The sequence below is a fragment of the Chrysochloris asiatica genome, unplaced genomic scaffold (genome assembly GCF_000296735.1).
Source record: "Chrysochloris asiatica unplaced genomic scaffold, ChrAsi1.0 scaffold00081, whole genome shotgun sequence".
Classification (NCBI taxonomy): Eukaryota; Metazoa; Chordata; class Mammalia; order Afrosoricida; family Chrysochloridae; genus Chrysochloris; species Chrysochloris asiatica.
The window spans coordinates 12,025,197-12,037,643 of record NW_006408599.1 but is presented as its reverse complement, the minus strand read 5'-3'; the positions used below and the strand labels follow the sequence as shown (position 1 = coordinate 12,037,643).

Genomic DNA, 12,447 nt, shown 5'->3' with positions numbered 1-12,447 from the left:
CCCACTGAAACATCAGGACTCCTTGGAATAAAGAAAGGGGAAGATAAAGAGCATTCACCTAAATAAAAGCGGGCAGGAACCTTGCCTGGCACACTGTAGAGGCTCAGCAAACTCTGGTTTTCTCTCTGAGCCTCTACTTCCTAACTCACATTACGTATAGTGTGTAAAAGGGGCTTCGATAGGATCCGAATGGACATTTCTCCAAAAAAGATAAACAAATGAACAATAAACACATGAAAACTGCTCAATATTGTTAGTTTTAAAACTAGTTGCTCTCAAGTGAATTCTGACCCATGGTGACCCATGTGTGTGAGAGTAGAACTGGGCTCTGCAGGCTTTCCAATAGTTTTTTCTGAAGGAGACCACCCTAATATAATTAATTGTTCCCGAAGCCCAGTGCCCTTGGCTGCCATGGGACTCTGAACATCCTTTCAAGGGCTCTGTTTCTCAACTAAAATGGCCATATTTAGCTATCTCCTGTTGTTATTGGGTGCCACAGAGTTAATTCCAACCCGTAGCGATGCCATGTGACAGAGAACTGTCCCATAGGGTTCTCTTAGCTGTAATCCTTAGGGGAGCAGATCACCAGGTTTTTCTTCCGTGGAGTTGCTGGGGGGTGGGGGGGTTGGACCATCAACTTTTGGCTAGCTGTGGCACCACCTGAGTTCCTTATTGTTGCTGTGGTGTTGTTAAATACTGTCGAGTAGATTCTGACCCATAGCAACCCTGTATAGGGTTTCTGAAGAGTGGCTAGTGAGCTTGACCCACCGACCTTGCAGTTCTGCTCATTAACCCACAGTGCCAGCCCAGGACTCCTGTGTTCCTCATAGGGTAGATCAAATGGGGAAATTCAGATAAAAGTCTCTGTACACTGCCTGGGCACGGAAGATGTGCTGTAGGTGCCAACTGCTGAGGCCCAAGCCCAGAGATCTGGGAAGGGGCAGAGCTGAGATTCATACCCAGATTCACGTTAAGCATTTCTGAACAAGTAGTGACAGCTAGCTGATAGATGAAGTTGATAAATCCAACAAACAGGCTTCTTGAATCCATTTCATTATAACCCACAACCCACATTCCCTTCTAGGAGACTTATCTGGTGCAGTTCTGAGGTTCCAACATGCACCCACCTTTTTTTTTAACTTTGAAGACAGTTTGGCCTGAAAGTTATCTAAAAAACTCTCCCAGGGCAGAAGCTGCAAGAAAACTATCCCAGGCTAGAAAGTCTCGGGTGTAGGAGCTGATACAGAGGCTGACCAGCAGGTGGCAGTGCAGGTCCACTCACCTTTCTCAGTAGCACACTGAACCCGGTGGCCGAGTTCTGCTGCTAGGCAGCAGGAGTAACTGCAGGGCAACAGCCCCAATTCCCCTAGATAAACAAGTCTGGTGTGGTGCTGCAAGGCTCTCTGAGAGTCTCTGTACCTACTGTGTCCCCTAGCCAAGCACTTTCCCTGGTATGCAGCGAATACTCATTTGCTGAGGGACCACATGAGTGTCCTGCACATGGTCCATTTGTGATGGGGCCCAGGAGTACATGAGTGCTTGGGTTCTCAGCAGCCCTCATTCGGGTCTGATTGCCAAACCCAAAGAGAAGAAAAGGCTCTTACACAGTGGCTGGTGGGTACTGCAGGATAGGCACTGAGGAGACACAGGCAAAGGCTGGAGGGGCTGGTGTTGTCGGTGCTGCAGCCAGATACCACAGCCCGGGGGCTGAGTACAGTGGTGACCCCGCTGGCTTGCTCCTCCGCTTGGGGCTGGAATTGGAAGGTGTGTTCTTCCTTGGGGTGGTCTTTTCTGCTCCTGTCAGGGTGGGACAGCACAGAGATACAGTGTGGCCACTTGGGAAGATCCAGCAGAGAACTGGGACTGTGCTCCACCCTCTCCTGCCAGAGCTAGGTTCTGGGTTTGCCAACGCTGGTCCCAAACTGGGACAGTAGCTACCCCAGGGAATCTGCCCAGATCCCCAGACCCTGGTCTAGAGTATCAGGCTGAGAGAAGAGACTTAGATCGATTCCTACCAGAGGTGGTGGTGTCTTGGCCATGTCCCTCTGCAGGGAGCACAACTCGGTGACACACAGGACACCGGGGGGAATCGGTTGGAGATGGTCCCAATGTGTCCCTAGTGGCAGCAGTGCCTGAGAAGGAGAAAGAGGTGTTAGGAGGAGACCGTGTCTACACAGCCAGGCCCTGGAGCCCAGCACTGAACTCTCCTCAGGGGCCACTGCGGGGAGACAGCGCCTCCACCTGGGCAATCAGCAACACTGACCGTCAATCAGCAACACTGACACTAAGGTCTTTCACGCATGCATTATTTTATCCAATCCAGCAGGCAACAGGCTAACTAACTACCATCATCCGCCCCTATTTTACAGATGAGGAAACTGAGGCCCCAAGAGGATGAGTAGTTTGCCAAGGTCTCAGAGCTGGGAAGTGGCAGATCCCAAGCCCGTGCTCTCCCAATGACAGACCCCTCCCTGTACCTGCTGCCATCCTGCCACAGTGAAACAGACCTGTTCTCCACGTGGGCGTGCCACAGAATGGCCTGAGAACCAGGAAGGAGCAGGTGGGCACTGTTGTTCTCTCACCAACCAAATCCCCAACACCTTGTCTGGGTGATTCCAGGGCTTGTCTGCTTCTCCTTCAGGCCTCAGCACTCCCTCTAGGAAGTCTCCCCACCCACCCATCCAGCCCTGTGGACCCCCATTCCAGTTCTGACCATAGTTTTGTCATTGTCTGCTTAGATGCCAATTCACTGGGACCGGGCCTGGATCCCATTATGTGCACATATAGAATGTTTGTTGAATTTGAAAATAATGAATAAATAAATAACCGAGTAAATGAGTGGGGAGGCCTGTTAGAAGGCAGAGTGGCAGGTAAAGAGCTGTAACTCTGGAGTTACAAAGACCTGGGTTCGAAATCTAGCTCTGCCACTTGTATGCTGTGTACCTTTGGCAAATTACTTAACCTCTCAGAGCCTCAGGGTTCTTACACATAAAATGGGTGCAATAATAGGACCCACTTCTTAGCATTGTGAGGGTTAATGCATGTAATATCTTTATCATGGTTCCCAGAACACAGTAAGTGCTTAATAAATGGAAGCCCCATCATCATTGCTGGAAAGTGTCTAAGAGATCATCTCTTTCATTAAGTATGTGGCAACTGAGATGAGAGAAGTTTAAGTACTTGTCTAAGATTACACAGCAAGTCTGAAATGGGATGAAAACTTGGATGTCCAGATTCTCAGGCCACTGCTTTCCCCTACTGGATTTGGAGGGAAAGGGGTGAGCAGTAGGGGGAAAGGGAATGAGAGGAGACGTAATTACTGTTGCCAGGCCTCCTGCTGCCTGGTACCTCCTTATCCAGACCCTTCATGAACTCCCTAAGTCACGTCCACGGTCTCCCCATGTCAAGGTCAAGGAGGGTGGGTTCAGGCAGCAACACCTGGAGCAACAGGATGAAGATGCTCAGAAATGCATCCCAGTCCGTCGTCCGCGCCTGTGACTGGTCCAGCGGCACCCTCCCCGAGACCATAACTCTGCAGCCTTGGCTGCCTGGTCACTTCCTTACCTTGGTCCTGGTTCCTAATGGGCCAGCAGTGGGGACAGGAGACTGTGTCACTGCTTTTCTGGACTGTCTTGGGGGATAGGACATGGTACTCCTGGCCTGGGAAAAGAAACTGAACAGTCACCATCGGATGATGGGCAGGATTTTGCCATAACACTCTCTGTCTTCCTCTGTATGGAATTATTAGTCTGGTACACATACACTCTTATGTCATCTATGCACACATATGTGTACACACACATTCCTCTCAGACTTTAGTTAAGCAACAGCTGCTTAGCCCTGGGTCCGAATGTGAAGGAGCCAGGAAGAAATGCTACGCTATGGATAGTGACCCTGCTCCCTCAGACCCGCACGTGCTGATCTGATTGAAAAGCTCAGGCTTGGAGTCAGTGGCGTACATACACCCTTGGCATTTTCACCAGTATTCTAAGTGGCTGTAAAATGGGGGTGATCACAGATCCTATTTCCTAGGCTTGTTGGAATAACTGAGTGGGGCTCTATCTGTGAGGTGTGCTCTCCAGCTCCCCCAAAATGGCACATGGGCCTGGGGAGGAATAAGTGTCTGGGACTGTTCGTGGAGGGAATGAACAAACATACCGAGATTCACAGGTGTTTTTCAAATCACAGAATGTTTAAAAAAATTGAGGCTCACTGTATGCCCCACTGGGAAAATGGAAAAGGTTGCCTATAACAGAAGAGCCCATCCCAGGGCTGGCACCCACCCTAACCTTCCCTCTGGGCTTACCTGTGTAATGGCCCCGGAAGGTGACCCCTCCTCTTATTCTGTCCCGAGCTGCCTGTGGACTGTCCTTGGTGGCCCTACTCTTCTCAGAAGGGATGCGGGGGGAGGCTGGCTCAGATTCAGAGGCTGTGAGGGAAAGAGGGGATCAGAGAGGGCAGGGTATGGGGGCCACACAGCACAGAGAGGCTCTGGGGCAGGCACCTAGGCTTGAGTCCCAGATCTACCCCTTAGCTGACCCACAGGGAACACTGGTTTTGAGCTGAGCGCTGTATCATGTTCATTCACAGCAAACACTCCTGGAACTGTTGGCAGGACCTGCAACTGCTCAGAGCAGGTAAACAGCCAGGCCAAGGTCACCCAGCCAAGAAGGGGTAGAGCTGGAGATGAGCCCTGGCCACTGACTCAAGCCAGGCAGGCTCCTGGGAACCCACTGCAGGGCTTCAGGCACCCATTCTGAGCTTCAGCATCATGTGGGTGATACGACCCCCGCTTGCAGGGGGCTTAAGAGAGACGGTATAGCTAGCACACTGAGGTGCGCAGCATGGATGGCTATGATTAGAACAAACACATAGAAAACCGTCTTCAATTTTCCTCCACAGAGCCACGTTCCTCTCAGCCATCATGCCCAGACTTTGGTCTTCGGCAGTCAGCCCTGGTAGGCGGTCACTTACTCAGGGACAGCTGGGGCACCTCCCGAGGCACCGAGGAGGACCTGGCCCGTCGCCTCCCTGTGAGGACGGCTTGCTCTGCACCTCCAGGCTCCGCAGACAACCTCTCTGTGGATTTACTAGAACAGGGAGAGAAAAACAACATCACTCTGTATCCTAGTCTTATGTAGACTTTGCAGAAAATCAATCTGGAAACACTCGTAATGTGATAGGAGGCGAGCACCAAGTCAAGTCCAAAGACTCTGAGGTGAGGGTCACAGAAAATGGCTGGGAGCCTCTTGGATCCTCAGTTTCCTCATTTACAAACTAGGGATAATAATAATGATAACTTTAGAGGTTGCTGACAGAATTAATGAGACAATGTCTATAAAACATCCTGTGGTTCCTGCTCAGAGACAAGACCTCAAAAAGGTAATGACCTTGATAATGATCAATGAATGGACTATTCAGTGAGAGGGTACAAGGATCGGCTTCCCAAAGACGTTTGTTCTAGCTCTTCAGTTTGATGGTAGGAGGTTCAGGGATATTCATTGTACTGTATTTTATTATGAATACATGTGTTTATATTTATTTTTATGCATCAAATATTACACAATAGAAATACATAGGCAAGACTGAATGAATGAGTGAATGAATGAGTGACAGATAGGGTGGCATGGCAGTGTTCGAGTCCACCTGTCTGGGGAGGGTCACAAGCGGGCCAAGTCTGTCTGCTGTGGCTGCCAGAAAGGTACCAGGACAGGAGTTCCCAGATCATCATCACCTGCCAGAGTGGAAGCCCCAGGTGACTGAGGAATCAGCTGGCCGGTCCCGGGCCCGGGTGGGACGGTTGGAAGTGGAGGCAGAGACAGAGGTGGAGGCTGAGTGAGCGGGGCTGCCCTGGGGTGGCCGGTGCAGGCTGTCCTCTAGCCGCAGGCGGAGAAGAGACACCTCCTCTTGTAGCTCGCGGATGGCCTGGCTGGCGTGGCAGGGAGACAGACACAAAGAACAGATATACAGTGAGCAAGGTTGCAGCCTGGGTCCAGCTGCAGCCTCTGCCGCTCTGGGGCAGGCAAGGCTCCATCTCTGCTGTCAAATAATTCCAAAACTTCTTGCACATCCGTTTTCTGGCCACACCCCTTGATATTCCTCTAAGTTTTCGGTTACACGTCCTAACATGCAGCATCTCCGAGTCACTGAGACCATACACCAGTGACAAGTGCTCAGGACAGAGACGACGGTGTAGATGAAAGAGCCTACAGTTCCATTTTAAAGTCTGAACCTGCCTCGGCCCCTGGGCTGCCCTCCTTCCTCTTCCTCTTCCTGCAGAAATCCGAGCCAACCCTCCAGGCCTTGCTCCTTCCTGTCTTTGCTCAGCCTCTTCCCCCAAAACACTCCCTAAGGTTGCTCAAGCCTGTTTCTCCACTGCTGGTAGAAGAGGCTTGTATCCAGGTCTCCCCAGCCCATTCTGCGGCCCTTGGACCCCTTAAGATCTCATGGAAAAGCTACACTAAGATGGGTGCCAGGCATCAAGAGGGAGCAGAATAAAAAGTGATAAATGGATGAGGAAACACGGGGGCTTCCCATCACCTAGGGGACCAGGAGGGCTGAACGGAGTGGACCAGGAAATGCAGGGCCCTACCTGCAAGGCTGAAGTCATTCCAGCTCAACCTCTTACTTGGCGTCTCTGCCTTCAGTCCCCAAGTCTCTAGAGCTTCATTGTGTGGGCATTGCTGGCACTGTGTCCAGGCATCCCCAACCAAAGCCCCCTATACACACACATACACACATACTGCACCCTATATTCTGGAAGTTAGAGGCTGAGCTCAGCTTAGCTGTCTTTTGGATTGGTATAGGCTCTGTATCTATTCCTTGGCCAGCTCCGGGTTGGGGGGCTCCCCTCAGGGTTAGCTCTTGCCTGGTGGTCCCTGGATTCAAGGCAGAGTGTCTCCTGGTGCCACTTCCAAACATCAGTTCTCAGATGAATGTTCCATAAGCAGGGAGACCTCGCTCAGGCTTTGCCCCAGCATGCTGTGCCTCCAATCTCCAGGGAGACGTTGTTGGGGTTTCCAAGGTAAACCGTGAGAGGGAGGGGCAGAGAACGAGCTCCCATTGCTAGTTAACCCCTGGAAGGCAGAGCTGAGCTTCCGTGCTACATACAGGACCAGAGACAGCTCTGGCTCTCTCTCTAGGTGAAGGCTGTTCAAGGAGGGTTTGTGAGACCTGTGGCACAGGTCTTTGGGCAACTAACCTCAAGATCAGCGGTTCAAACCCAGAAGACACTCCATGGGAGAGAGATGAGGCTATCTACTCCTATAAAGATTCAGTCTCAGAAACCCTAAGGAGCGGTTTAGCTCTGTCCTTTAGGGTTGCCACGAGTCGGAATTGACTCGATGGCAGTGGATTTTTTTTGGTATGAAAGCTGGGGCTTGGAAGACCACTAGTACCACCTGGCATTTAAAATGCCTTGTCCCATGCAAACTTGTCCCCCGTTCCTGGGTTCTTCATCTCTTTACATGTCATCAACATCCAACTGGCTAACCAGTCAGAAAGCGGAATCATTCTACACTCTTCTGTTTCCCTGAAAATCCCTAAAATTAAGCAACATTTGGGCCCAACTGCCTAAATGTCTCTTCCCAAATGCATCACCCCCGTCTAGACAGTGCATTGCAGTCCAACTTACTCTCGTCCTGTCCTGGTGAGGAGGAGGCTGGAGTTGGTCTCTGTCGGCCCGTGTGTCAGAGCGGCAGCTGTGGGGGCCGAGGTGGGGTGTGGGCTGACTGCTCTGCTTGGGAGGAGCTTCTCAGAAATCAGTTTTCGCCCCTTGAACTCCGAGGAAGGGACTGTCAGGGAGACAAGGAGAATCCGTAGTGTGATTCCAACAGAGGGGACCCTGAAGGTCACGCTTTTGCAGGCAGAACGACAGGACACAGAGACCATGCCCTGCTGAGGCCATGAATGAAGTTCCCGATAAGGTGAGTGACCCATTGGGAGCTTTGGGTGCTAAACTAGGCTCACAGAGTCACTTCTAACTAGAATACTCTGACCCATCACCATTACGGCTTTAGATCCAAGTCTTCAAGACTGTCCCCTCTGCAAAGAGTTGATCACCCCACCGCGGGTGCCCTTGAGCTTTGCTATGAGTTGGGACTGATTCAAGGCAGTGGGTTGCTGGGCTTTTTGGTTCGGCCTTAATGAGAGGGGGCAGGAGAGGGAAGGGAGTGGGTGTGGCTTTAGGGATCCTTGTGGTGATGAAAATGTTTGGTGTTTTGACTGTCCCAATATCAATATCTTGTTTATAATATTGTTCTGTAGTTTTGTAAGATGTTATCATTGAGAGAACTGGGTGGAGGACACATGGAATCCCTGTAAAGTACTTCTTATAATTGCATGTAGATCCACAATTGTTTCAAAATGAAAGATTTAATTTAAAAGAATTTTTTTTTAACTGATCTTATATGCAAAGCTAATCTGTGCTGTTACTAGTCAGAATATGGAATGCCTTTAGGAGCGTGGGAGTGAGTACAAGGGGCTTGGAATGGGTTCTGGGTTTCCCAGAACCCCACTTTTGGTCTGATGTATTTACTTTATGAAAAGTTATCAATCATACGATCCAAGAGTAAATAGATAAAGGTTTACAAAACAGACTAAATGCTTTAGAGAAAGGAAGATCGCTTAAGGGAAATAAGACTCAATATATCCAGATTACACTCCCAGCTAAGGTTACTCACGGTATAAGTAGATTTGTGTTATCTTTCAGTAATCCAGAACTTGATTGGAACTTAATTCAACAGCATTTTAGGAGGTTGTGGAATAATATCCACTTGTCTGTGGATATTCATCAGCTACATGCTCAAATTTCTGATATAAGTAATTCTCAAAGTGAGCAATGAGTGGCTACTAATTTGCTACCCCTGCTAGAGAGTAAGATCCCCTATGAAGTTGATTGAACCTCAGCATAGTGATCCTGCTTGGTCACCTTAGAGCAGGTGGTGGGCTGGCAACATCTTGCGTATGGGGTCCCCAGCCGATCTCCTCCCTCCCTGCCTTCCTCGGATGGTGGCTGTTTATGCTGGACGTGTGGCCAGAGACGGGTAAGGATCACATGGAACCTCGGCAACCTAAGACAGAGCCATTGCCATGCTGCAATGAGTTTCGATGACGGGTAAGACTGAGGAATTCGCACTGACCGCCTAAGACAGGCAGCGTATCTTAAACAAACAATAAATAAGGGGGAATCTGATGCAGACCGTGCAGACCCGGTCAGGAGGTCAAGACCCTGTGGGCCCAAGCGTTGTTGACCGTCCAAACCATAGGCTCTGAGGATCAGACTTTAGCCACCTAGTAGACATAGCAAACTGTCCCTCATCTGATCATTCAGTAATGCTTGTTAGTAATCTCATACATAAGCCCTGGATATCCACAGACAAATGTAAAAACCTTCCCTAAAAGCCGAGACTGTAAATTCCAAAAAGGCAAGTTCCCCGCCCCCACCCCCACCCCCCCAAAAAAACTAAAGAGGATAGAGAGAAACACTGTTAACTGATGATATATGGAGGGGATAATAATCAATGTAATGAAACAAGCTATATGAATGGTTGAATGTGAAGCTGATGATGTGCCCTGTAAACTTTCACTCAATCCAAAATAAAAACATTTAATAAAAAAAAAAAGAAAAGTTATCAATTTATGTTCTTTTCTGTATGTTTGTTTGATTTCAATAAAAGTTCACAGACATTTTCACATATATGAAGGAGTGACAACAAGCTCATGAAAAAATGGCTGCAAGCAAGACGTTCATGGAAAAATGAAGAGAATGGAATTTTTCCAAGTTTTTGAAGTCCCCTTGTATATACAGGTATAAATAAACACACACATATGTCCGCACAGAAAACAACTCACATGTTCTACACCAAAATGTCCACATTGATAGTTTTGGCAGAATTTTTTCATTTTGTTCTCTTTTGTTCATCCTAACTGTAATTCCTGGTGTGGTACTACTGTAGGCTAAACACTGGACCACGAGGGCAATTTGAAACACCAGCCAAAACTCGGAGTCCTTATACAGGGTTGTTATGAGTTGGAGCTGACTCAACAGCACTTATCGACAACAACAACATTTGTAATTCCAGAGGCAGTGGTGGTTCACCTGAGAGACCTGGATTCAATTGCTGGCCAATGCACCTGCTGCATCTCCACCCCAACCCCCCTACATCTGTCAGTGGAGGGTACTATGATGCTAAGCAGGTCCCAGTAGAGCTTCCAGACTAAGATTGGAAAGAAAAGTCTGGCAATCTACTTCCAAAAATGAGGCAACGAACACGTTGTGGATCATAACAGTGTGATCCCATTAGACATGGGGGTTACCATGAGTGGTTGACTTGATGGCAGCTAATAGATGTCATTTCAAATTTGTCTACAGTTAACCTGCATACTTCATATCCTAAAAGGTACAAGGTTTTCTGTGTGTGTGGTCTTATTAACCCCTGATTCTAGCCCATCCAGATTTGTCCACTCACCCATCTCTGCTGTGAATGTGCGCCCCAGGCGAAAGCTGGGTGCCCTCTGCTGGACAGGACTGTCTGGGCTGGAGAGGTGCCGGTGGGCTCGGCTCCTGGGAGTACTGGGCTCAGCGGCTGTTCTGGGGCCCGTAGGACCCCTGGCCTGAGCATGGGAGGCTCCATCCTGGGGTACAGGTGCAGTGAATTGCTGCGCTGATGTGCCTGGGGTGCTGGGGAGTTGTGAGGGAGAGACACATTGAGGTAGCACACACAATCTCTGAGTCCTTCCACCTATTAACCAATCGGCCCCCAGCCTTTGGGACCTTGCATCCCTGGTAAGAAAACATTCCACCCTTGATGGATGTGTCTGTTTGAAACTGTTGTTGTTAAGTGCTGCTGAGTTGATTCCAAGCCTGTATAGGGTTGTGAGGAGTGACTGGTGAGCTTGAACTGCCAACCTTGCGATTCAAATGACTTTGCAATCTGACACATTAACCCACAGCACCACACTAGGACTCTGTTTACAAACTACATAGCCATAGTTTGCTAACCCATATATACAAGGAGCCCTGTAGCATAGTGGTTATGCATTGGGCTGCTAACCATGAGGTCAGCAGTTCAAATCCACCAGTAGCTCCATGTGAGAAAGATGAGGCTTTCTGCTCCTGTAAAGATGAACAGCCTCAGACCCCCCCCTCACCCACCATGGGTTGGAACCAACTAGACGGCACACCACCATTACGCATAAAATAGTTCAATTTTGTGTGTGAGACTATAAAGGGAAAAGGAACTTGTAGCACTTTCAGGCAGGCACCTGGCTTTGGGAGCCACCACTCTATACGGTGCCTCTAGCCTGTCACCCTTCACCTGCGACTCCGCCACTCTCTCCCTTCCCTGGGTGCCTGCCCAGCTTCCTCCTCACATGTTTGTGCTTCATGCTTGCTTTCTGCTTGCCTCACACTACCCCTCCCTACAGTTTGTATTCATGTACCCATTGACTCATCTACTCATCCAGCGAATGCTTCTCTCCTGGTCTGTCACTATTTGGCTGAGTGACGCTGGACAAATCACTTTCCCCCTCTGGGTCTCTGTTCCCCTCTTGTCAATAAACTGGGACTATGAATCATCATTGGGAAGATGGAATGAGGTCTGGCCCAGAGCAGAGGTCTGTGAAAGCTCATAGCCAGCACAGGCCCTGAGGTCCCCGGACTATCCAGGTCTGTGGAAATGACAGGATAACGGTGGAAGTCCCCGAAATACCTGATGTGAGAGAGCCGGTGCTCTGGGGTCTGGGTGACAGGTGACACTCTGCTGGTTTCTGAGCCCACAAAGCCACTGTCTGTCTCCGGGGATGCCATCCAGGGCTCCTGAAAGAGGCAGTATCTCTTTAAGTCTGAGGAATGTGCCCCAAGCACACTGGGAAGCCCTTTCCAAATGCTGGCCTAGGCCTCACATTCCAAAGGCAGAGCAGGAATCCTATAGTTAGGCTGTCCGGGTCCCAGTGCGAGGGTCCTCAGGCCCTCAAGGTCCAACATGAGTGCGGGGCTGACAGAAGGACTCCAGGTCTTGAGTGTACACTGAGAATGCCCTGCTCCCCTGAGGAGTGGGGGCTAGAGACCCTGGAGAGGCAACTGCATGAATGTCCTGAGATGAGGAATAATGAGAGAAGAAAACAGTCTTGTTTCCATGGCTTCTGACTTGGGCCTGGGATTCCAGGGCCTTGTCCGGCAGCAGGAATGCCCTTGCCCAGTGTATTAGAAAAAGAGAATCCATCTGACATGCGCCCCAACAGTTGCTGTCCAACCCTCAGCACCCCACATGTGTCAGAGTAGAACTGTGTTTCATAGGCTGATTTTTCAGAAATAATTTTCCAGCCCTTTCTTCCAAGGTGCCTCTGGATGGACTTGAACCTCCAACCTTTCATTTGTGGCCGAGTACACTAACCTCTGCACTATGCAGGGGTTTCAATGCTGGGCGTGAAGGCCACAAACCGAAT

The 12,447-nt window shown here is 49.7% G+C and overlaps 1 protein-coding gene across 1 annotated transcript in view; it reads right to left on the bottom strand.

Annotated features, from left to right (window-relative positions):
- Positions 1-12,447, bottom strand: part of AKNA (AT-hook transcription factor) — a 39,115-nt gene that overhangs the window by 1,613 nt on the left and 25,055 nt on the right. Inside the window, exons 12-21 of the mRNA XM_006865692.1 lie at positions 11,712-11,818; positions 10,470-10,681; positions 10,135-10,137; positions 7,634-7,793; positions 5,735-5,929; positions 4,975-5,090; positions 4,307-4,429; positions 3,565-3,660; positions 2,016-2,132; positions 1,605-1,797 (exon numbers count right to left, since the gene is read on the bottom strand). Coding sequence (XP_006865754.1) covers positions 1,605-1,797; positions 2,016-2,132; positions 3,565-3,660; positions 4,307-4,429; positions 4,975-5,090; positions 5,735-5,929; positions 7,634-7,793; positions 10,135-10,137; positions 10,470-10,681; positions 11,712-11,818 — 1,322 coding nt within the window. The remainder of the gene's footprint in view (positions 1-1,604; positions 1,798-2,015; positions 2,133-3,564; positions 3,661-4,306; positions 4,430-4,974; positions 5,091-5,734; positions 5,930-7,633; positions 7,794-10,134; positions 10,138-10,469; positions 10,682-11,711; positions 11,819-12,447) is intronic.